Below are 22,365 nucleotides of genomic sequence, written 5' to 3'. Positions count from 1 at the left end.
GGATCTTCTTGGACGTCTAGTTGGCTGATATTTACTTTATGTTCTTGTAGGGAGTCCTAGCAAACGGAAGACTATACCCAAGGTAGTCCACCGTTTGCCCATGTTTCTCCTTGGCGAGACTGAGGGATCAACAGAGAAGCAACTTTCAAGTACATGTCAATGGAATCTACTGGCTTCGGTCTGTATGCAAGTCGGAAGTTTTATTGGTTAACAAATCAAAGATAGGTACGCAGGAGGATTGGTACCGGTAGTAAAGACTTTCGATTTGTGTGGTCATTTGAGCTTGTCATTGATTTTCCGGCAAGGCACAGACGTGTATATTGATTCGCTGCATAGGCCTTGTGCAACACCTTCACATATTTAACCTTGGATGTTCTGGATAGCAAGGCATGCCTGGCACCCTTGGCGCCGTGCCTCGGACTGAAGAAGAAACACGGGGATATGAGGACATCGGCAGAAACTTTTCCCGTCTCAATCGTCTTTGAAAAGTTGATTACATTGAAGAATCAGAATACTCATACTGTCGAGGAGGAAACAAGGCATTGAATGACTTCTTAAAACCTTTCTGGCCTATGGGTTGAAAACCTATAGTGCTAGAAGTCCCTCGTCAGTCGAACTTGGATGTAGATTCATGATAACACTAGATGATTGACCAAGAAACCCCGTGTAATTTATGTCCAGAAAGAGATGGGGACGATACAAGTAGAAAACAGCATTTCACAAGTGTCTATTTGCAAGTAAAGACTCAAGTCAGATTCTACGCTTAGGCTCTCTTAGGCTGAGAAGTGAGGCAGAGAGTCAATGGGTGGATTCAGCGACGTGCCGAGTTTGCCGGCCGCCCCTGACAACAATTCACCACCCTCAATTTTTTTTTTTTTTTTTTTTGTAAGCTTTGATGAGTAGTCATAAATAGCTGGTTGCTTTTGATTAGGAGATGTCTCAACGAGTAATTTCTCTGGTAACTTTTGTGCTCTGCATCTTGGGACACAGCCGGACTGTGTTGGGTTGTCGCTTTGTGGTAGTCCTGAGCTCTGCGCACGCCAAACGACCAAGCTGAGCAGCAGTACCAATCTCCTGAACCGTGATTCTTACTTCCTGTGACCGCACAATTAAGATTGTGACGTCACAACTATTAGGTAGTGAGCTTACATGAAATACTTACTAGGTACATCAAGGTAGGTAGGCACATAGGGTCCGAGTCAACTGCTGCCCGAGCGGTCTGGTACCTTGCATATTCTCGCCCAATCTCGAACCTGCACTTTCCTACTTCTTCACCTTCCTCCCCAACCCACCCCCCATTTTTCAACTATACACCAGCGGTCGCATTTCTGCCGACAAACAACAGCTAAAGACAACGTCGATTTTCCAAGTTCGACATTGCGCGTTTCGAATAATTCTTTCACAGCAATGTGTTATTTTCAATTCTTTGGCTGCTTGTCGGCGCACAACTCTTTGTGCTATCCTGCCACTGCTTGTCCGGCTTGAGCACATGGGGCTTCAGACATGACACGACTTTGCGCCGACATATTCAATGCCTTAGGAGTCATCCCATCATTAAATCTAAGGACTTTGTTGGGAAGATGGACTTGGACTTGCGCCATGGCTCCACCACAACTATCTAGTCATTGCTTCGTCGCAATCCCCTTGGACACGGAGAGCAGTCGGTTTGGACTAGGAGGCGTCGCAATCTACCTTCGCCGATTACAGTCTTCTCTCTGGGGCACTATGGTTCATCACCTGGGGAGCCCCCCAAGCTTCCAATGAGCTGGGAGCACACCCAAAGGAAGTACTGTGTTTTGCTGGCAGTGGGAGGTCACTCATTCTGGCAAGTAAGAGAGCACATCATCGCAATGTCGCAAGGCGCACTCGAGTAATACACCGGCCGACTCAGTAGTGGGCATGAACGCAGAGCCCAGGGCATCAAACATCTCACTTTATTGTGGGACGAGCTGGCTATCTATGTCTCGGGTCATTGCATCACTCAATGGGGACCGGCACAGCTCCTCTAAAGGTCTTCTGCCTGGATTTCGGCGCTTTGACAGATGATACCAAGACAAAGTGGGAACCACAATATTCAAAACAAGAGGTGGTTAAAGAGAGCAAAAGTCTCTTGACATTGGGTATCTCAAAAGCATAAACTATCTTGGGAATTCTCGCCAAGCCTCAACTCAATCCATGGAAGCCGCTGGTCTCAACGCGTGTCGGTTATCGTCAGCAAAACCGAATCGGTCTGCATTACAGCGTCGGTTTCTCAAAATTGAGGGAATTTGCAAGATCTAAGCAGCGGGAGCAGGGGTGGGAGCAGCAGCCTTCTCCTCGGCCTTCTCCTCAGCCTTGGGAGCCTCAGTCTCGGCGGGAGCAGCTGCAGCAGCGGGAGCAGCAGCGGGAGCAGCAGGCTCGGCGGCAGGTTCGGCGGCAGGAGCGGTAGGGGCAGCCGGAGCAGCAGCTGAACAAAAATCAGTTAATGCAAAAAACAAATCAGTCTGGAATGAAACGTACGCTCTGCAGCCTTGGTCTCAGTGGCAGCAGCAGGAGCGGCGGGAGTGGCAGGAGCAGCAGGCTCAGCGGCAGGGGCGGCTGGACGTCACGTTAGCACGTTTTCCTTTGCCTCGGTTGGCAGTATAATCTTACGAGCAGCAGGAGTCTCTTCCTTGGGTGCCTCCGCCTTGGGTGCTTCGGTAGCAGCAGGAGTAGCGTCGGCTTTAGGGGCTTCGGCCGCGGGAGCAGCAGCGGCCTCCGCTGCGGGTGCAGCAGCAGCAGCAGCTGTCGTCGTGTCTGCCGGCTTGGTCTCAGTGGGCTTTTGCTCGGCGGGCTTCTGCTCAGCAGGCTTATCGGCAGTCTTTGCCGGCTTTTCCTTCTTTGAGAAGGCGGCCTTCAGCTTGGCCTTGAGGTTGGTGAGAGCGTCCAATGCTGTGGGGACAGAACCGATTAGCTTTCTCGGCAAGTAATTGAGGAGTTGAAGCATGGAACGGTGTAGAAATTCATGGCAGGCGCCCACGAGACACACGAGACACAAGCGTGTTATCGCGTAGAACCGCGAAGGTGCCCAGTGGTGAGAAAAACGACTCTGCACTTACGAACTCCAGGCATCGTGTCGGTGACGGTGTTATGGGGTGGATTATGAGAGATGCTTGTCACGACTCGAAACGAACAAAGTTTGTCTACGCTACAAGATTGAGATGCAGGAGAAAGAATTTGAGATAGGGTTGAGGTTATCGGAGTGAGGTTGTCGAACCTTGAAATAATCTCAAGCTCAACGCCCTGGGGGGGTCATGGGTTGGAAATTGGACGAAACGACAAATGATAGTCGGCACTAACGACCGCTGTGGCACGGACCAACCAAACCCACCCCCGTCAGGGCCTGCAGGCACGCAGGACAGATTTCCCTGCTACTATTTGGCGTTGAAACGTTCAGTGATTGGCTATCTATCCAAGTTTTGCAAGCAATGGCGATAACATCGAGCCTGTGCAAGTGTCTACCTATACACAGTAGACAAAATTTGCTTCCCATTAGCCATGAGAACAGCTTTGGCTATTGCCAAACCTTAGTGGAAGAGGAAGCATAAACTCCCAGGCAGTCTGGCTGTTGGAGGTGCATACGGAAATGATCAGCTCCAGATGAATTGCAAGTGAGGTGGCCGGATACCAACTGCCCCTGTCGTGTCCTGATTTCGGCAGCTCCCTGCGATACCATTTCAGGATTCCACAAATAGGGACTCTATCGAGGGACACACACACGCTATGGAGATGACAGCACGGTTGGCATTATTGCTAGCGCCGATCCATGATGAAAGCTAGCCAGCGCAAAACCCCAGTTTCTATCATTTACACTTTGAGTTGGACGTTGGTTTAGTTTGATGTTGATGGTGGCTGGTTTGTGGGGACGGAACTGAAGCCGTCATACGCTCATCAAACATGTCCGAAGTCAAACTTCCCTATCTCGTCGCGTTGATATGCGGCTGAAGTACCCCTATTGGAACAAACTAATCTCGCGTTTTGCGCCATCAAGCGCCCAGGAAAAGGCCCGCGGTTCCAAGCGCGAAGCCGAAGTGATTGAAGAATGCCTTCTTCTTTGCCTTCTCAGTTTTGTTTGCATACCAGACTGGACGAGAATATTCATAGAGCTTTTACACTGAGAAAGACGAGCCTTTCTTTCCGACTCGCACTCTCTAGAAAGCCATGGAAGACTGCAAGGTGGGTAGCGGGCATCCAAAGAGCTCCGACCGCTGACTTGCACGTCACCATTGAGCAATATGCTATTTTGTATGAAGGCGATATCCGTGCCAGGATACAGGGTCGTCCTGTGTAGCGGTTCTTACGTGTGAATCACCTATGGATCAGAGGCGGTAATTGGAGCGTTCAACCTCTGCTATTTATACGATTCAGGCGCCGGGCACCGGTGGAGCGATGACTCGAATGATCGGTGGATTGTCACCGACAGCTAGGCTCTTTGGCAGTATTCCGTAATAGTCGACCGCCAGCCGCCGCCGCCCAATTGGCGTCACCTTCTAGGCCGCGTGCGCCATCCCCACCGAGGTCGGATGCCCGTGAGTTTTCCTTCGGTCAGCTGTACTCCGAAGCTGAGTGAGGACCGCTGTGGATTGCCGATACTAGGACAAGAAGTCCTGTTCTTTCGCCTTGCCAGCCAATCCTGCAGTCTGATTAACAAACAAGCCCAAGCATTGTCACCGTCACACTTTCTTTCCCTCCCCCCGGCGGGATTGACACTGCCTGGTCCGCTTCCCCATAAAACGCCGCGCCGGAATCCATAAGTTGCTCGTGAGGTAATACTTGCATACCTTGAAAGGCAGATTCTAGGGCATTCCCAAAACGTCTATTAATCAACGCAGCGAATTCTATCGGATTTCCCCAGACCTTGTCATCATCCTCTCAATCTTTCACATTCCTCCTCAGACTCAAATCCAATTGCCATCAAGACACAGAACATGGCTCCCATTGTTCATCTCGTGCGTCACGCACAGGGCTACCACAACTTGAACCATGAGAACGAGAAGCTACCCGATCCCGATCTGACAGAGCTCGGTCTGCAGCAGTGCCGCAACTTGAGAGATGCATTCGAGCACCATGATAAGATCACCCATCTCGTCGCATCACCTCTCAGACGCACCCTGTACACATGCCTATACTCCTTTGAGCCTGTCGTCAAGCGCGGCAAGGTGGTGATTGCCTTGCCTGATGCCCAGGAGTTGTCGCTTAATCCTTGCGACCATGGCTCAGATGTTGCCAAGATCAAGGCCGAGTTTGGCGACAAGGTTGACTTCTCGCAATGCTGGGAGGGATGGAATGACAAGTCTCCTTCGTCTCGCTACTACCCCGATCCTACCAAGTTGGACGCCCGAGCCAAGGACGCAAGACGCTACCTCAGAGACTTGGCCAAGCAGCACGGCGATGATGCCCAGATTGTCCTCGTGACACACGGCGGTTTTGTGCACTTTCTCACAGGTGACTGGGAGGGCATTCCCAAGGGTGGAGGTATGTTATTCCCAAAGTTGCACGGCATCAAGACTCTAATGCTAACGCGGATTTGCAGCAACTGGCTGGGCAAACACCGAGTGCCGTTCCTATGAGTTCAAGGACCCCAGCGGTGAGGATCCCGAGGCTAAGCTACAAGAGACAAACTCGAGCTGGCGTCGCCGTCGTGGCAGTGCCGTAGGCCTAACCGAGACGGAGCACCGCCAGCTTCGACAGGTTGTTCAGGACATGGTGGAGGAAGAGAACCGCGTCGATCTCGAAGCCCGCGAGAAGGCAGCCAACGGAAAGGCCAACTAAGCATCGACTTGACAGAACGAGTCACAACACACGCCGCTATGCAATACTTTTTTCTGATTTAAAGCCCAGGAAGTGGCTCGCGGAAACCCACATACTAGATTTGGGAACGAGTGACGATAGATGGAAAAGGAGACTATACCCCATAGATGGTATAGAAGGCATCTTGTATTTGACTACAGTCACAGAAAAACGACAGAACTAAGAAAACTGAAAAAATAATTCAACCAAAAAAAACTATTGTTGTTGTGCATCAATCTCTTGGTGGTATTGCCTCTTGTATGCAGGACAAACAATTCTGGGTGGAACGAGAATTCTAGTTCTGCTTTCCTTGCCTATGCCCAGTGTGCCTTGACTTGAGGGGATCGATGACGTTGCAGGGATTCTTCGGTCCTCCTCTTTAGCGTAACTGAACCACATTTCTCACTGGTCTTTTAGCGCTCTAGGCGATTCTTACCTTGCTTGGCTCAATATCCAGTGCATGCCGACCTTTGGTGATTAAAGCATCCGACAGCATCAACCGCTTCGATCAATTCAATTGGTTCTCAAAAGTAATCTTGCGATCTTGTATCTCTTTTCTTTTCGGAGTTCGTCGCATGGGATCCAAATCGTCCGATTATTGGTAGAAGGAGGTAGTGCTCTGGCTCGCCGTTCACTGTGGACTACTGGAGCGTCATGTCGTCGCACACATTTGAGCAATTCATCCGCTTTACCACGGACTCAGGTAAGACGCTTTCTACTCTTTTCCCTGGCACATGAACCCAGAGAGATATTGTAATGAGTACACAAGAGTATAAGTCTGCTATGTATAGTCACCCTGATGTTGTTCAACGACGTTCTTGATGGTGCATAACGAAGCCGCAGCGGGCCGGTTCTAGCTGTATGGGCAAGGCATACCGACCAGCAACAGGTACATACCACGAAATATTCTTAGAATATAGGTATAACTGGTGTCAGTGGTATCAGTATGGAAAGACCAGAACCCATTAGACCGGAGGCTGCAACGCAGATTGGCCCGAAATCACATATCTGGCAATGCATCCACAGCTGCGCTCATTGAGCTCTCAGTCGATAGATGTTTCTTGCCACTAGATCTTCGAACTATGTGCTGACTTTTGCGCAGTCGGCCTAGAAAGAATATTTCGATTGCTCCAGTCGATAGCACAGATACTGTCATCATATCCGGTTCTGCTTGGTCTCTTTATAAGCCTGCTGGAGTTCAGTGTTACTGCACCGCCGTCCTATGCAGAGATCCATGTCGTCCTTCTCATCTTGCGTCAGCGTCTAGGTCTGGCCAGACGCTTTTTCCGCGTGTTCCGGTTCTTGGACTCGTTTCACGCGGCGCAGAAATTGTACACCAGCATAGCGGCAGCCGAGCCGACTAGCGGCACATCGTCATGGTCATCCAAGACAAAAAAGAAGCGACCTTTTTGGGTCCATCTCGAAGCCTACCTCGACGTCTTTGGCCGCACATTCAACGGCATGTACCTCTTGCTCGAGAGCAGCACCCTCGTCGACGCGCTGCAGATTGACGGGCTGCGGGCGTGGACGCCGGCGTGGGAGCGCACCGTCACCGTCGAGGCGCAGCGCTTCTGGCTGTTTTCCCTCGTCTGCAGCGTGCTGTCGGGGCTGCTCAAGGCGCTCAAGGTGCTCGCGTACACGCCGGTGCCTCCCGTGGGCGATGTCACGCAGAGCGAAAAGGTTTCTGGGGCGGATGGTGCCCAGAGGAAGGAGGACAAGGAGCAGCAGCAGCAAACGAGTGGGCCGGCTGCGGTTGACTTTGACCCCGATGAGGAGTTTGACGTGAGAAAGGAACAAGAGCGGCTAAAGGGCCTCGTCAAGCAGACTAGGAAGAGAAGGGTGTTGTGGAGGAGGGAAGTGAGGGCAAAACTCCGGGGTTTAGGCCGGGCCATCGCAGCCAATGCCCTCGATATTGTACTGCCTGGAGTCATTGTCGGTTGGATCGACGCTGACCCCGGGACAGTTGGAGTCGTCATGTTTATCACGACCGTGCTGACGGGGTTGGACGTATGGGACAGATGTGGCCGCGAGGTTGGCCAACACGAATGATGCGATTGATCTCATCAGAATTGCGAATGTCATCAGAATTTCCATTCGCAATTCTGATGAATACTTGGCAAATGTTATGCTTGTTTTGCTATGAACAAGAAAAATACATAGACTATAGAAACTCAAGACGAGATAGAGTACTAAATGAAAGAACCACGGACGAAATGAACCAGAAAAGTCTCAACCCTCTTCTGATGCCGGAACCAGCACACCGTTATCTGTCTAAAGGAGTGTATGACTGAGTACATAATACTATAAATCCCATGGTGTGATCAAGGATGAGACAAAGCATGGCGAGTAACACTAGCATGATGCTATAGGTAGATGAACTTGGCTGATGATGATCTCGGAGTAGATAAAACCTCGAATGAGGCATGATTTCCTCAAACTCCACGTGGCACATCATCGTCTGGCAATTGGAGACCAGATTTTTCGTCCTCCTCCAAACTCAGTTTCAGAGAGACCGTGCTACCAGTACGGGCACTGATGATTCGTACAAGGAGAAGGATAAACATGAAGGCTCTGGCAGAGAACAGAAAAAGTTAGCTTGTCTTCCCACGTTGAGGCGGACAGTTTGCTCGCGGCGCAATGAAAACTTACACGACTATAAAGTGCAGAATGGCCACGCTTTCGATGCTGTCGGACATTTCATACTTTGCCCAGTACCTTCCATTCGTTACACTGATGACGGAAAAGGTGAGCAAGAAGACGACCAGGTTGAGGTCGACGACAAAAGATGCGACCCGCGCAAAGGTGCGGCTCCGGTCCGCGGGCATCGAGTGCTGCTCGGGGATGAACATGTAGCTGTGTTGCGGGGGACCGCCCATGAGGTAGTAGGTCTTGTCACCAAGCGTGATGCCAAGGCTGGGGAGACGGTTGTTCTGTTTTCCGTTGTAGGTCTCAACTATCAACGCCACGAGACTGCCAAACAGGATGAAAAAGTCCCAGACGACGAGGAAGACCTCGACGCCCATTCTTGGCTCCGAGATCAACTGGATGAGAATATTGGCAAAGGTGAAAATGACAACGAGATGTCTCAATACGGCGATCAAGGGGAACGCCAGTTGACGGGTTCGTCCATGTTCAGAATATTCGAATCGCGGTGGAGAGATGGAGGCAGTCTTTGCATCTACTCGATCGCCATTGGGATTGAGAGGACGGGCCTCGTCGATGGACGAATCTCGAGAGTCCATGACTTGGTCCTTGATAAGTTAAGTGCTTGATAAACGAATGGGCGCTCTTGGAACTGCTGAACGATCTGAATAAGAAACAAATAATGTTGAGATATCACAACACATAAACATATATATATGCAGTAAATAATCACGTTCAGTCGAGGTAAACTGGCATTTCTATAATCACCTCCCAAAGAGGGGTTTTGCCGCAACCACCCAATTGTACACAGCCTCAAGGGTGAGCGGCACAGAAATGTCGGTGCCTAGTATTTGGGACCGCGTCCAATGTCAGGAAGGTGTTGGGCAAGCGGAGTGTGATCTGATACCTCAGGAATAGGCGAAGGATTCTGCAGTGCCATGAAGCGGGTCTTCAACACTGCCAACGCATGCTGGCGGCAAGTCTGAGCCAACGCAAGACACTGATATGAGTCTTTATGATGTGAGCAATCAGAAATACAGAATGCTGATCATTGTCCATATTAGTTATGCGATGATTTCGGAGAGCATAGTGTCAATGCAAGTTCAAGAGCTGGGGATTTACGATATGACCTAGGGCACTAGTAGCTGATATGCAACGAACTTAGAAATGGCCAACTACAGGCTTTCTCTCTGACTGTATGATTTTGTATTACAGTATTAAAATAGACTGATTTCTCACTGATCTTCATGGTTCACTGCTTTTATTCTTGGGAATGCATGTCACCCACTTGTCGTTATTGTTGACGATGCCCGAAAGCCAAGCGAGTGTTGAAACTGGTTGCCTGGCGTTGACAGCAGCGTTACAGCAGGGTATGGTATGCCGCTATACGTACTACCAAGACGAGCGTACATAAATGTACATGTGCATCGTGCACAAGGTTAGCACAATTCTGTGTCTGTACGGAACAGCGCCGCGTGAATCAAGCTAAGGTTTAGAGGGGGGTTTAGTGGGGGGGTCAATTGGGGACCCCTGCCGCCTGCGTCCCAATTCTCGAGCTTAACCTGTTCACGCAAGCGGTGAAAGCGATAACGGGCAAAAAAAGTTATGGGCTGTCGCAATCCACAATTTTTTTCCCAGGCTTGAGACGGCGCAACTGATGATCGCGTTTCTTGCTTCCATCTTGCGACTGAGGATTATTTAGTTCAATCCGGTTTGTCAAGGAGTTTTCCTCTTCCATGCCTGCAAACTCCCAATCGACATCCGTCAATTCCACCTCTGGACCTCCAGCGTGGCTTTTCTCCAATAACAGTAACAGCACGAGCACGACCGCTGCCGCATCTGCTACAAACTCTTCTTCCAACATGGCCAAGACCAAGAAGGTTTCCAAGAAGGAGGCTCCGTCGGCAGCCTCTGCTGGCGCCCCTCCTGCCCAGCTGATGGATCTGGTCGAAGACTTCTTGTCTGGCTCAGGCTTTGCCGATGCCCACCGCGAGTTCAAGAAGCACCGAGCCGATAAGGGTTGGAAGTCAGAGGCCGACAAGAAGAAGAAGAAGGATCAGAAGAAGGGCCACCACTCGCTTGTCAGCGTCTTCCAGACATGGGAGACCTTCTCCAACAAGGATGCCACCCCCGCCGTCGCCAAGAAGGAGATTCTCGAGGTTACCAAGGTCAGCAGCAGCAGCGAGAGCGACTCGAGCAGCGATAGTGACAGCGACTCCGACTCTGACTCCGACTCGGGCAAAGATGTCGACATGGCCGATGCTCCTGCTGCCAATGATGATAGCGACTCCTCGTCTAGCTCGAGCTCGAGCTCCAGCTCTAGCGATAGCTCGGATAGCGACAGCGACAGCGACGATGAAGCTGCAAAGGCCCCTGCAAAGCCGGCTACAACCAACCGCCTGAAGCGCAAGGCCAAGTCTGACAGCGAGAGCTCTTCTTCCTCGTCCGAGTCAGACTCTGACTCCAGCTCAGACTCCGAGGACGAAAAGCCCAAGGTCAAGAAGGTCAAGACTGCCTCGAGCGACTCATCGTCTTCCTCATCCGACTCGTCTGATTCCTCTGACTCCTCCGACTCTGATTCTTCCGACGACGAGGCTGCCAAGGTCAAGACTGAAGCCGCTCAAGACAGCTCCGACTCATCTGATTCGTCCGATTCCGACTCGTCCTCTGACTCTGACTCCGACTCTGAATCGGAAGCCGAGGTCGCCGCCAAGGTCCCTCTGCCCGAGTCTGACAGCGACTCGTCCTCTAGCAGCGACTCGGACTCTGATGCCGAAGATGTGAAGAAGGAGGTCAAGAAGGAATCTGCTGCCAACGGCACGGGCTCTGATACCTCTGCCACACTGGGCAAGGCCTCTCCCGAGTTTGCCCCTCTGCCTCCGGACCCAACTACATTCAAGCACAACAACAGAGGAAAGAATGGCAACAAGCGACCACAGAACGAGCCCTTCTCGCGCATTAAGAAAGACGTCTATGTTCATAACGAGTTGTCATCCAACGCCTATATCCAGGACGGCTACGGTCAGAAGGCTCACGAGGACCTGATTGTCACTCGGGGCAAGGGCTTCACCAAGGAGAAGAACAAGAAGAAGCGTGGTGCCTACAGAGGTGGTCCGCTCGACATCAACAGAAGCCAAAGTTTCAAGTTCGATGACTAGAAGTCGCCGGACAAGACTCCTGTTGACAATACCCCAAAACGAGAGACGCCAAAGAAGACTAGGGAGAACACCGCCACTGGAAAGAACTCCAGGCCCAACTTGAGTTCATACGTGAACGCCGCCAAGGACATCTTGAACTCCTTTCGCCATAAGTCCTCTGCTTCCGATCAAGACAAGGCAAAGGTTCAAAAGACGACGACTACGCCCCAAACCCAAAAGGCTTCAGGCGGAAAGGGCCCAAAGTCTTGGAAACATGCTCGCCGTGGCTAGGTATTTCGACAATCACGTCGTGCAAAACCATGATTAATTGCCGCTACTTTTGTTTGAGATTTTGCCCTGGCGTTATTGGGATGGCTAGAGGAGAAATGGAATAGTCGATACCGGCTTATAGAGTTTTCATATAAGCGAATACACTTAGCGGAGGGTTGTACCTCGCCCAATTCAGTATAAATAGACGACCGCAGAAGAAACCACTGTAGACTTTGTACAGCGCTGTAGCACATAATCTTTTCAGCCGATATCCTATTTGTACATGTATCATTGTTGATATCTGATCTGGCCCTGAACATCCCGAATGGTTAATGAACTAGAATTCCTTTGCCGAGGTACAGCTGGTTTGGCGAAAGATTCTTGATTCAGAACGGCCAATCATGTCCTCGAGAGTCTGACGATCGACTTGGCAAGGTGCAATTCTGCTCTGGTGTTAGAGTGTCTTCGACAGCCATGAATATTATTAACACTCACCCCCGTGAGGTTCATGTCTCGCCGACATACTTACGTGTTCATTGTTGATTTTGAGAAATGGGGGTTTGTGCAAAATGTCCACTGGCAGCCCCAAAGAGAGTCAAGGCAATGGTGTGATAGTCCATAAGAAGAAACTCCTAGCCAAAGCCGCGGCTAACTACCACCTAACCCGCTGTTGATGGGGATGGCGGGCGGTATTGATCCCCCCCCCCCTGTGCCCCCTCCGAGTAATATGAATATACATTGTCACGGTTCTTTTAACCACTATGTCAACTGTTGGTAGAAGTGACTGTAGGTGGCTGATTTGACATGACTAAATACAAGCATCAACTCCGATATGCGTTGTCAATACTGAAATAAAGCCAATGCCATGTGCGAAAATAATCAAGAATGTAAAGAAACTTCAAGAAGTGAAGGAAAAAAAAATAACCAGCTTAGGGATTCGAGCCCATCTTCTTTAGGATCAACAGCTAGGATTGACCAACCCAACGTACCAGAAACTGATAGACTGTTGCCATTAAAGGCAGGAAGGGGTGCCAGCCGGACCACTATGCCATCTTGCCAGAAGATGGAAGCCAATTGTCTGATTATTGAACACTCTTTGAATTATCTACCTCTAAATACCTTGCAAACGGGCTCCCAGGACTTATTGCACATGTAACTTCAATAGCAGCCAGGTGGGCCATTTTGCAAACGGGCAACACAGCCGCGCAACAGCCGCGCAGACCTCATTGAGCAGCCTTCTGATGGGACGGCTGGAGGCTGGACTGAGTGCTTTGGGTTGCGTCTTCCCTTGTAGGTAGTAGTCATGGACCGATGAAGATTATTGTTTCATTTCACGACCCGACAGTACCTCCTATGAGAGACTTGTGCCCGTGTCGTACCAAGGAATCTGCAGCAACTCATGTTACATTGTGAGTTATTCCGATCAGGTAGCATGAGGGAATCGCGTCACGTGTCGTCCGCAATGGAAATTAGCACATGTGCAAAGGAGTCGTTATGCTCAATGGGCTCACGTTTTATTTCTCAATAATTGGCACTAGACACTTATTTCATTGCTCGCATAATCCTCCTCCCGAGATGTCAACATGGGTCGGCTCCTCAAAGAGTCCCCCTCCATTGTGGCTTGATTTTGAGATCATAATCCGATGGACCCAATCCTGACGGGGCGAAAAGCTATGGGGCCCTATTAAGTATTGAATGGAATATATTTTCATAATTATTGAAGAGACCATAGATAATTAAAAGAAAAAAGGAAAAAGGAAAAATAGATAAAATATTGATATTGAGAATTCTCCAGGTACTTTGGACAAGCAGGGCGGACGAGACGGTAAATGCTGATATGATTTTGCCACACAGAGCCGCAAGCCCGATACTTGTAACCACGACGTCATACTCTGGACCCTTTTTACAGTAAACGGGGGAAACGAAGAGAAGAACAAGACATATCCGCAGCTAGGCGGGGAAGATATGCCGGAAGGACTTTGGGCGCGATCATAAAAAAGAAGGGCTGCAGATTCTCCGGGGCTCTCAAACCAAAAGAAAATCGTGGATCTATACCAGACGACCGTAAGTTGCGCGTCGTCGACTTTCCCGAGGGGGCGTTGAATAAGGATTCTAAAATACCCACCCTTGTGCAGATCTTCATGCACACTCAGCTGGTCTTCGCTTAAGCTGATGAAGCCCTTCTTTTTCTTTTTTGTGACCAGGGTACTAGGGTCCTAGTGTAACCTCTTCTTTTGGGGGCGAGGTCGGCGGTCTGGCTTATTATTTGATTTCTTCGATATACAGACCTGCCAGCCCCGAAATGGCCTCTTCATCTTTGTGATATAGTGCTGGACACCTACATCGATCATTCCTGGAATGGATGATCCAATAGTATAAAAGGTTTTCATGGTGCCTTTTTTTTTTTTTTGGCCAACATAGAGGTTTTATATCACAAGATAGCTAACAAGCTCTATTCTAAGCAAATAAGCGGGGAAACGAGCTGAGGCTGAATTTCTACGCAATGAATATTAATATCAACTGCCAATCTGTGCCCGTGCCCGACTGAATTGCAATATCCATAGAGTATTGGATGATCGGTGGAGAAGTTATAAAGAGAAAAAAGAATCAAAGCTGCATCAGCGGATTTAGGCATTCGGTGGTCAGAGGACCAACTTTCAAGTCCGCAGCTGGAGGCCGAAGAGGCATGGTTGTATTATTCATCATTCAGCTTGATGATTAAGGAATGAGCATCAGCGGCACGCAGATTCTGTCCATATAGGGTAATTGTGTGCATGTAGGCGTATCTCGGCAGAGACAAGAAGCCAACATACTTATTCAAAGGATGGGGCGCTTTGGTTCATGGGAGGGGGTTCGGTTGGGACTTGATGGAATGGTCTAGGTCAACCCAGCCTGCGGTTCTCTTTTTTTTACAATATACAACCACTGGATTGGTTGATATACGGACGAGTCTTTTGAAACGGTTTGAAATCAATCGACGAATCAGAATATGCTCAATCGGACCCTTTGAACAGTCATGAATGGTCCTTGATGCAACAACTCCGGTACTTCGGTATGATTCCTCAGACGAGGGTGTGGGTTGGCTGAAGAGGGATATTGAGATAATAAGAAAGAAATGCTGCCGAAAACGCCGTTATGTGGACCTCGTGGTTCAGGATCTCAATCCTTCAGGCTGCGTGGTTGAGTTTGTTGTTGTTATTGATGTTGAGCTGGTTCTCTGCTGCGGAGAGGGTGATGCGTCATCGTCAAGCCACCGGAACGAGGAGGAAGAAGGATTTGGAGGGGTATTGACATGTCCACGGGTACACCAATGCATAGTCTTGTTGGAATGCAATGAGGAGGAGCCGCCGCCGCCGCCATGATTCCGTGGGCGTGTTGGCATTGGAGAGCGGAATAACTCTTACTTGCGTAGGTATGCACGCGCCATGGCCGGCCGCTCGAACAAGCAGGGCGACGACATGATGTGTTTTTTCTCTCAAGAAGATAAGTGAGTAGGCGATGGATAAGAAGAGAGTGGTGGGCTGACCCAAGCCTTTTCGAAGAATTTCGGGTTGCTTGAGGGTCTCGTAGGAACAGTAAGATTATAGTAGCACCCACACCCGAATCCGTACCCATGTTCATTTGTACAACCAAGGGAAAAACTGTCGGTGGCCTGTCAAAGCGATTCCTGGCCCCCACAAGAGACTAAAGCCTTCCTGGCAGTGACGGGCCTTGTTACTCCACCATTTCTTCTCTTGCACTCGATGCTAGCTCCGATCTGGGGGGTTGGGAACTACACAGTAACTGGGCTTTGGATTTCTCTGCGAATTTTCTAGAACTTTGAAATTGAAATGAATGATGGGGCAGCCCTCCATCATTACTAAGGTATTGTGTGTTTTCTCGATCTTTGGCTACAAGTGAACCCTTGGAATTAGGAACACGTCTGACTGACTGCTGACGATGGCGGGATTATAACCAATGTGCACCTCATATTTCTTTACTCTGCCCCGCACGGTTCGTCTTCTTCTCCAAATATGATGCTGTTTCTGAGATCAAGAGGTTTCTATGGAAACAAAATACTGGAAATGAACACTGTTTCAATCATTAATTGCCGAGAGAGTAGGCCAAGGGCTAGGTTATTAACGCCAGCAGGGTAAGCAAAAACATTGGTCTTCATGGGTGGCCATAGGAAAGACAAGAAGTGGTTGGTTTCTCCGTCTTGATCCCATTCTCTTTAGAGCAATATCCGATAACGTTGCCATATGTCTTGAACTTTGAACGACCATGACAGGTGTCAATATACTTGATTGACGCGGGGCCAAATCTCCGTTCAACAAACTTTGCAACTAGTAATAATAGCCTTTCTTCTTCTTCTTCTTTCATTCCTTGCTTCCTTAGAGCCTGCATGTCTGATTAGCACTTGTATATATCCGTAAGAAGTTCATCGGCGACTATGCATGCTCCCCTTTGCTTGACAAGTCCTCGATTGAAAGTTTCATTTAGCTACTACACGCGTGGCATATAGATAATTTATCGTTTCTTATTATGTCTTTTTTGTGCCTTTGTTTCCCAATCTATTTCAGATATCCAATGATTAAGCAGTGGTAAGCAGCAAACTTTACGTAGTCGAAAGGGACCCGGCAGTTGGGGTGCGCACTATGAGCTGACTGGGTTCTGGGGAAACAGCTGAAAATTATATACATTGGTCATGTTTGACCGTATAATCCCTAAGTATATTGATTACAAATGCCAAAGATTGAAATGCACCGCTGGGGCGCAGCTGGGTTACACTGGCTGAGGTCATGCAGCTGCACTGAAATCCAAGAAAATGTACATGCATGCATATGAGCAACACCTTCAACCGTCGAACCGGATGTGCATATGTAAAAACACTGCCAAACTGCCTTGTGGGAAAAGAGATTGGATATGCGAATTAGAGTTTACGCCTCTGAAGAGTACCGCTGCCCTCCCGTTTTTTTCCTTTTCATGATGACTTGCATCAAACGTGGCGCATCACCAGAGATCTTGTCTTGATTATTTTCTATTTTATTTTCCAAAGTTGACATCAGTCAGTGCAGACATTTCTTCAGTCGACTTTCACCCGACACGATTCCCGTCTCCTTGTGCTTGTGATATGTGCAGCATGGGCCGTTCTTGGCTGTCTTTTCGATTTCCAGTCACCCGGTGACCCGACCGGGACCGAGAATAGAAAATAACATTGGCGATTTCACCTGCGTCCTTACAAGAAGAAAAAAGAATAATAATAAATCTTTCCAAAAGAGTAATAATACGGCAACTAACAAGAAGTGTAAGAAAATAACAATGACATTTGGGGCGAGCACAGCCATGCAGTGACACACAATGACTATCCCTCTTTGGGACGCTCCGACAATCATCCCCATCCTCCATTACGCTCACCTCATTATGAGATCGTGTGCTCTCTTCTATTGCCTTTACTGCTTGGGAAAAGATCCTTAGCCCGTAAAAAAACGCCACAGCCGGAACGTGAATAGGATTGATATTCTAGAAACTCGTTGGATATGTCATGTCATGCATTCCTCCGGCGGCTTCAGCAGGGCAAGGGAACTTTGTTGGATTTGCGAAATAAAGTGGGGAAAAAAGGATCATGGAAGATCTGGGACTTGTCTTGCATAACCAAATGCGGGAAACAGACGAGCCGTTATTCTCACAGGGTATCACATCCTATAGTAATACAAGCGAATCGCTTTTGAACATGGGTCATCTAGATTGTGCATCTTTCCCTTATACATATCGGGATTGGATTCTGTGACAATCCCATCTAACAAGTCGCTGGTCGCCACCCTGAATCCATTGCTAATCAATTGTTTTTTTTTTTATGTCTTCTTTTGATGATCATATTCACGTGGTAAAGCGATATGATGCTTTGTTTTGGTTTTATGACACATTTCTCTCTCATTTTCCATCATTCACAATCCTAGATCCCCGACCTGCATAGCCACACACAATACATAAAAAAAAAGTTTACATGTTTTTGCGAGCTCCACTCATTACATACAGTATGCAAGTATGGCGGCCGAAGGATTACTGAGACTGCTGAAACACATCTTGGAAGGAGGCTCTGATCGCCCTACTTTGCCCAGCCAACCACCAATTGTCTGTCTACCTAAGTCACGTAGTGGAGCGCGCATCCCAACTGCCGATCCCCAAAGTCGAGTAAGTTGGCCATCGTGGCCATCGTCATATCTCAGGGGTTACTTTACCCGTGCGTGCTCATATTTTGGCGCAAAGCAGCAGTGCTGACATGAGAGTTTGAATGAGGGTGGAGGGGTCCTTCTATTTCCAGCTCGCTCACTAGGTTAGTCATTTTAGTAGGTAAGTAGGTAGGTTAGGTGGTTAGTACTACTGCTGATTGCTCTTCAATATGCCAAACATGTCACGAGCGAGCGCTATTGTGTTTCCAAAAAAGAAGCCGAGAAAGCGGATAGAACAGGGTGTTTGGCCCTTTGTGTTGAGTATTGGTTGGGTTCGATCGTGATGCAGCTGCATCATCGACCTAGATAAGGTAGCTATCTACCAATGCAACTTCATGCATCATGCTTTGCCCCGTAAACATCATGAGCCCAATTCCCATCCGTCCATCTGCCTGTATCCTATCCGAATGCATGGAGAGCATATCTAGCCTGTCTTGCAGGAGCTTCGATCCATGTGCCGTAATACGCCCTAATCTCCTGTTCCTCTTTGTAAATGCAAACCGTGTATAAACCCCCTGTATCCATTATAAACGCCTTTAGGTATCATGAAGAGAGCTGCTGGTGGGCACGCTCCTCTAAGAAATGAACCGCCTGTTATATCAAATTTTTCAAATCGGAAAACCCCAGAACTCCATGCTGTCGTGAAAATGCTGATGATTACCGCACTGAAACAGCGCCGCCGAACATTCGTCCCCACATTCCCCGTCCCGTTCTCGCGCGTTTGGCTTTGCTGCCGCCGTCCTGCATCTCTCGAAGCTCCTCGACGCTGATCTCGTACGGGAGAAGGTGGTCGCCCTTGCGATAGCTCCTGAGTGTGGCCGGCTGTGGCATGTCCAAAACAACCTCAACAGGCGACTCGTAAAGATCGCCGTCGCCATAGACATAAGGATCCTCCGGAACCGAGACTGGCGTGCTTGACCGTGAGTGCTGTTGCGAAGAGATTGAAGAAGCATATGAGCTGCTTGAGCTTGCTCCAGAGCTGTAGGCCAAACCGGGAGGTGTGTAAGCATCGTGGACCATCCGGACAGTTTCTTGCTCGGGAAGAGCAGGCTGTCTAGATCTTGAGCTGCCTCGGGAGCTCGGAGGGGTGGGGAACTGTGCGGCAGCTGCCCAGGCTTCGGCTTCTCTCTGCTGGCGGAGTGCCTCCTCCCTCTTGCGTTGCAGGCGGCGGGCGTACTTGGCATCGATCTCAGCACGGATAGGAGCCAAGAAGACATCCAGTTCCCGGTAAAGATCCTCCTCGGTGATTCTAAGCTCCCAGTTAAGCAGGAACAAGAGCTGCTTCTCCATCAAGTTGACCTCATTGCGAGTGAAACCAAATGAGCAGCCATCGGCGTTGACGTGGCTGTAGTTTGCCCAGTGTTTGTTCTTTGGCGAGCTGTCATTGAGGTACTTGGCTGCGAGGATGAGAGCAGCCAGGAAGATGCGGTGAGATGTGCATCGCAAACCCTTTGCCATGGGCTGAAGGTGCGACTTTAACCTGGTCAAGTAGACCAGTGTCGACATCAGGGTGGGTACCTGAACGTTAGAAGAAACGACAAGCTGAGTAATGAACTCCTCAAGCGTAGGCATGGCATTGTCCTCGACACGAATGGCTCTCGGCGAAGGTGTCCGAGGTGGTGTGGGTGGCATGTGTTGTGACGATGGCGGCGGTGGCGGCATCATGTGAGGATCACACTGAATAACATCGTATGCAGCCTGGGCCAGGTATGAAATCATGGAGCTGTCGACTGGTTGATAGACAAAGTGCTCCAGGGCGGCGGCGTTGAGCTCAGCCATGGAGAGCCCCGATATCGATGCCATGATGCTGTATGTGTGTGTGTGTGTGTGTATGTGTATATATGCGATGGATATATAAGAAAGAGAAAAGGGTGTCGAGTAGATGGTGTGTGTGAAGCTGGCTAGTGTATATAGTAGCAGCAAGCTTCAACAACAACAGCAACTACTATTACTTCCTGTCGATATCCCAAAGCAAAAGGCAACGTGTGTTGGTGTGGTACCAAGTAATAAATCAAAAAGAGACGTGTGAAGTCGAATATGAAAATCCGGGGAAAGGAGGTGAGGAAGCGGGAAGGCGGTTGGTATTATAAGAAAGAGAAACCAAACCACAGAGTTGCACTACCAGGTAGTAGCATGTATGACCCGTCAAGGGTGTGAGTGCGGTTGACTTTTGGAGCGGTGGGTGTGCAGGCAGGTACCTCGTAGTAAGAAGCGGTGCTGGGTGGTGTCACGAGGGCGGTGTCTCCAGACTGCGTCCAAAGTACCTAGCTATGTATCCTCTTACCCAAAGAGGACTAGAGTCAGAGACGATGGCCCTGGAGGTCAGATGGCTAAGGCAGGGCGCGAGTTGTGCGCTGGATGATAGGATGGGGTGGGGGATCCAGAACAGATCCGCCTAGAGCCACAGTAGTTATGCGTTGTGTGTCAACCGGGGGGCACGATGCGTAAGTGGGTGACGCCAGTGTGGGCGAGGCTGAGCCCCGTCGCAGTTGGGAATGGTTGGGCTTGGCCGTGATCGCCGTCAAGTGAGTTGCGAGTGGCCTGGGCTTTTCTGCTGCTGTTGCTGTTGCTGTTGCTGCCTCTCTGGCCTTTTTTGCTTTGCTGAGGGGGCCTCTGATTCACTGCTACTACCACTACCGACTAGCTGCTAGTAGCTGTAGTGGACACCTGGGCTGGTCAACAAAAAGTCGGGTTGCTTGCTTGCTGGCTGGGCTTCAAAAAAAGCTTCAGCTTGGCTGGCTAACAAGTACGAATAAAAAGTGCAGGGGGACCAGGGTCGCTAAACGTAGTAGTTCTAGCTGTGCAGCTTCTTCTACGCAGGGGGTTCTGGGCGCAGAATTATGCAGAACGAATACGGAATCCACAGGATGCCGCGGATTTGCTTGGGATTGCGGGTTCGGTGGCTTCGGTTTTGTCCGTTTTGTACGTCCGTGGTTTTTTGCTGCTCCTTCCTCGGGTTCGCTTTCCAACTGGGATATTGGAATCGTGACGGGAATAGACTTTTTGTGGTTATATTGCGCAGTGTCGACTTCTCAAACTCTGCGGCCGTCCCGAATGGATTGATGCAAGACAGAAAAGATACCGAGGTGCCGGGTCTCAGAACTGTGGCGCAATGGCAATGACCGGGTGCAAGAACAGTGTTCTTTTTTTTTTTCCTCCAAATAAAAGTCAAGTCAGCTCTTCAGCTTGACTCGGCTTGGGGCACAGATGCGTCTGTAGCGTAGCGTAATTTGCGAATGAATACGTGCAGCGGCCGCGCTGACAGAATGAAACTGGCGATTTTGTGCAGTATTGGCCGAATTGGTCTTTTTATGGCAACCGTCTTATGAATGAAGAAGGTGCTTTTTTGGCAACAATAAAGTTGTCAATCGTCCGGGCCAAAATGATGCAAGAACCAATAATTCAAATCCTCAGTGCGATAGTATGCGACGTAATAGTCGATCAAAGAGGCCGAAATCTCTAGCTGGTCCTCTTTTTTCTCGTATTTACTGGGTGGTTGGATTTCTGGGGATTCCGGAGCCAGCGGAAGCCTGTATGATTGCAAAGTGTCTAAGTTGGAAAGGAAGAATGCTGCTGATATCGTATCGCAGGTTATCCAGTGCCAAGTTTCTGGGCTGGCAGATCCAAGGAATTCAATAGAAAAAGATTGACTGAATGACAACTGTGCAATGATTGACAATGACGATCGTGGTATCCAGTGATGCGTATCGTGTGGTGTAGAGAATGCCGTGGCAAGGCAAAGCCACAAAACCGGGGGTTGGTTTAATGCTGTGGAGCTGGTGTCCGGAAGATCGCTGGGCAGAGCACGGGGCGGAAGGCGACAAAGACGCGCAAATAACCTCGTAACACTGCGGGCTGGGTAATGAATGCTCAATTGTCAACAGATGGACAAGAAATGTTGCAACCTGTTGGTTTGTAATCCGGTTGTCGGTCGATTGAGATAATTGCCGGTGTTGCACTGCCTGCTTCTATATGTTCTGCCTTGCGTACGAACTTGGGCGAAGTCAAGTTGTTGCTGCTGAATCCTGCCAGGGCTAAGGGATGACAATTATGTCGTAATGAATGAGTTGATGCTTGACGAAGCGGAATAAGGGCAACGGTCCCAAAGAAGAAAATAAAGATGGATGGATCTCGAAGAAAGAATGCAGAATGCAATGAATTATCAAAATAAGGGTGTGTACGAGATATTGATTTTCTCAAGACTAGCCAGAGTCTGAGATTGATCGAGGTGTATCGTAAGCTCGTGACGGGAGAGTACGTGGCTTGAACGTATCAAATAGAGAAGCCTAGCGGTT

The 22,365-nt window shown here is 49.4% G+C and overlaps 6 protein-coding genes across 6 annotated transcripts; 3 read left to right on the top strand and 3 right to left on the bottom strand.

The window, feature by feature from the left end:
- Positions 1 to 2,276: 2,276 nt before the first annotated feature.
- PFICI_10160 (uncharacterized protein) lies at positions 2,277 to 2,965 on the bottom strand (the record flags this gene model as incomplete). Its single annotated transcript, XM_007838741.1, has 3 exons — positions 2,277 to 2,446; positions 2,500 to 2,577; positions 2,632 to 2,965. 3 exons carry the CDS (start codon positions 2,963 to 2,965, stop codon positions 2,277 to 2,279), a joined length of 582 nt encoding a protein of 193 aa, XP_007836932.1.
- Positions 2,966 to 4,946: 1,981 nt separating this feature from the next.
- Positions 4,947 to 5,790, top strand: PFICI_10159 (uncharacterized protein; the record flags this gene model as incomplete). Its single annotated transcript, XM_007838740.1, has 2 exons — positions 4,947 to 5,493; positions 5,552 to 5,790. The coding sequence occupies 2 exons, from the start codon at positions 4,947 to 4,949 to the stop codon at positions 5,788 to 5,790; spliced, it is 786 nt and encodes a 261-aa protein (XP_007836931.1).
- Positions 5,791 to 6,462: 672 nt separating this feature from the next.
- Positions 6,463 to 7,857, top strand: PFICI_10158 (uncharacterized protein; the record flags this gene model as incomplete). The annotated part of the gene is made up of 2 exons (XM_007838739.1): positions 6,463 to 6,511; positions 6,911 to 7,857. 2 exons carry the CDS (start codon positions 6,463 to 6,465, stop codon positions 7,855 to 7,857), a joined length of 996 nt encoding a protein of 331 aa, XP_007836930.1.
- A 383-nt stretch (positions 7,858 to 8,240) lies between these two features.
- PFICI_10157 (uncharacterized protein) lies at positions 8,241 to 9,050 on the bottom strand (the record flags this gene model as incomplete). The annotated part of the gene is made up of 2 exons (XM_007838738.1): positions 8,241 to 8,379; positions 8,458 to 9,050. 2 exons carry the CDS (start codon positions 9,048 to 9,050, stop codon positions 8,241 to 8,243), a joined length of 732 nt encoding a protein of 243 aa, XP_007836929.1.
- Positions 9,051 to 10,187: 1,137 nt separating this feature from the next.
- On the top strand, positions 10,188 to 11,609 carry PFICI_10156 (uncharacterized protein; the record flags this gene model as incomplete). The annotated part of the gene is made up of 1 exon (XM_007838737.1): positions 10,188 to 11,609. The coding sequence occupies one exon, from the start codon at positions 10,188 to 10,190 to the stop codon at positions 11,607 to 11,609; it is 1,422 nt and encodes a 473-aa protein (XP_007836928.1).
- Positions 11,610 to 18,727: 7,118 nt separating this feature from the next.
- On the bottom strand, positions 18,728 to 19,873 carry PFICI_10155 (uncharacterized protein; the record flags this gene model as incomplete). The annotated part of the gene is made up of 1 exon (XM_007838736.1): positions 18,728 to 19,873. The coding sequence occupies one exon, from the start codon at positions 19,871 to 19,873 to the stop codon at positions 18,728 to 18,730; it is 1,146 nt and encodes a 381-aa protein (XP_007836927.1).
- Positions 19,874 to 22,365: the final 2,492 nt, after the last annotated feature.

Source organism: Pestalotiopsis fici (assembly GCF_000516985.1).
Source record: "Pestalotiopsis fici W106-1 unplaced genomic scaffold PFICI_Scf_7, whole genome shotgun sequence".
Taxonomy (NCBI): Eukaryota; Fungi; Ascomycota; class Sordariomycetes; order Amphisphaeriales; family Sporocadaceae; genus Pestalotiopsis; species Pestalotiopsis fici.
This window is presented reverse-complemented; position numbering and strand designations above follow the sequence as displayed.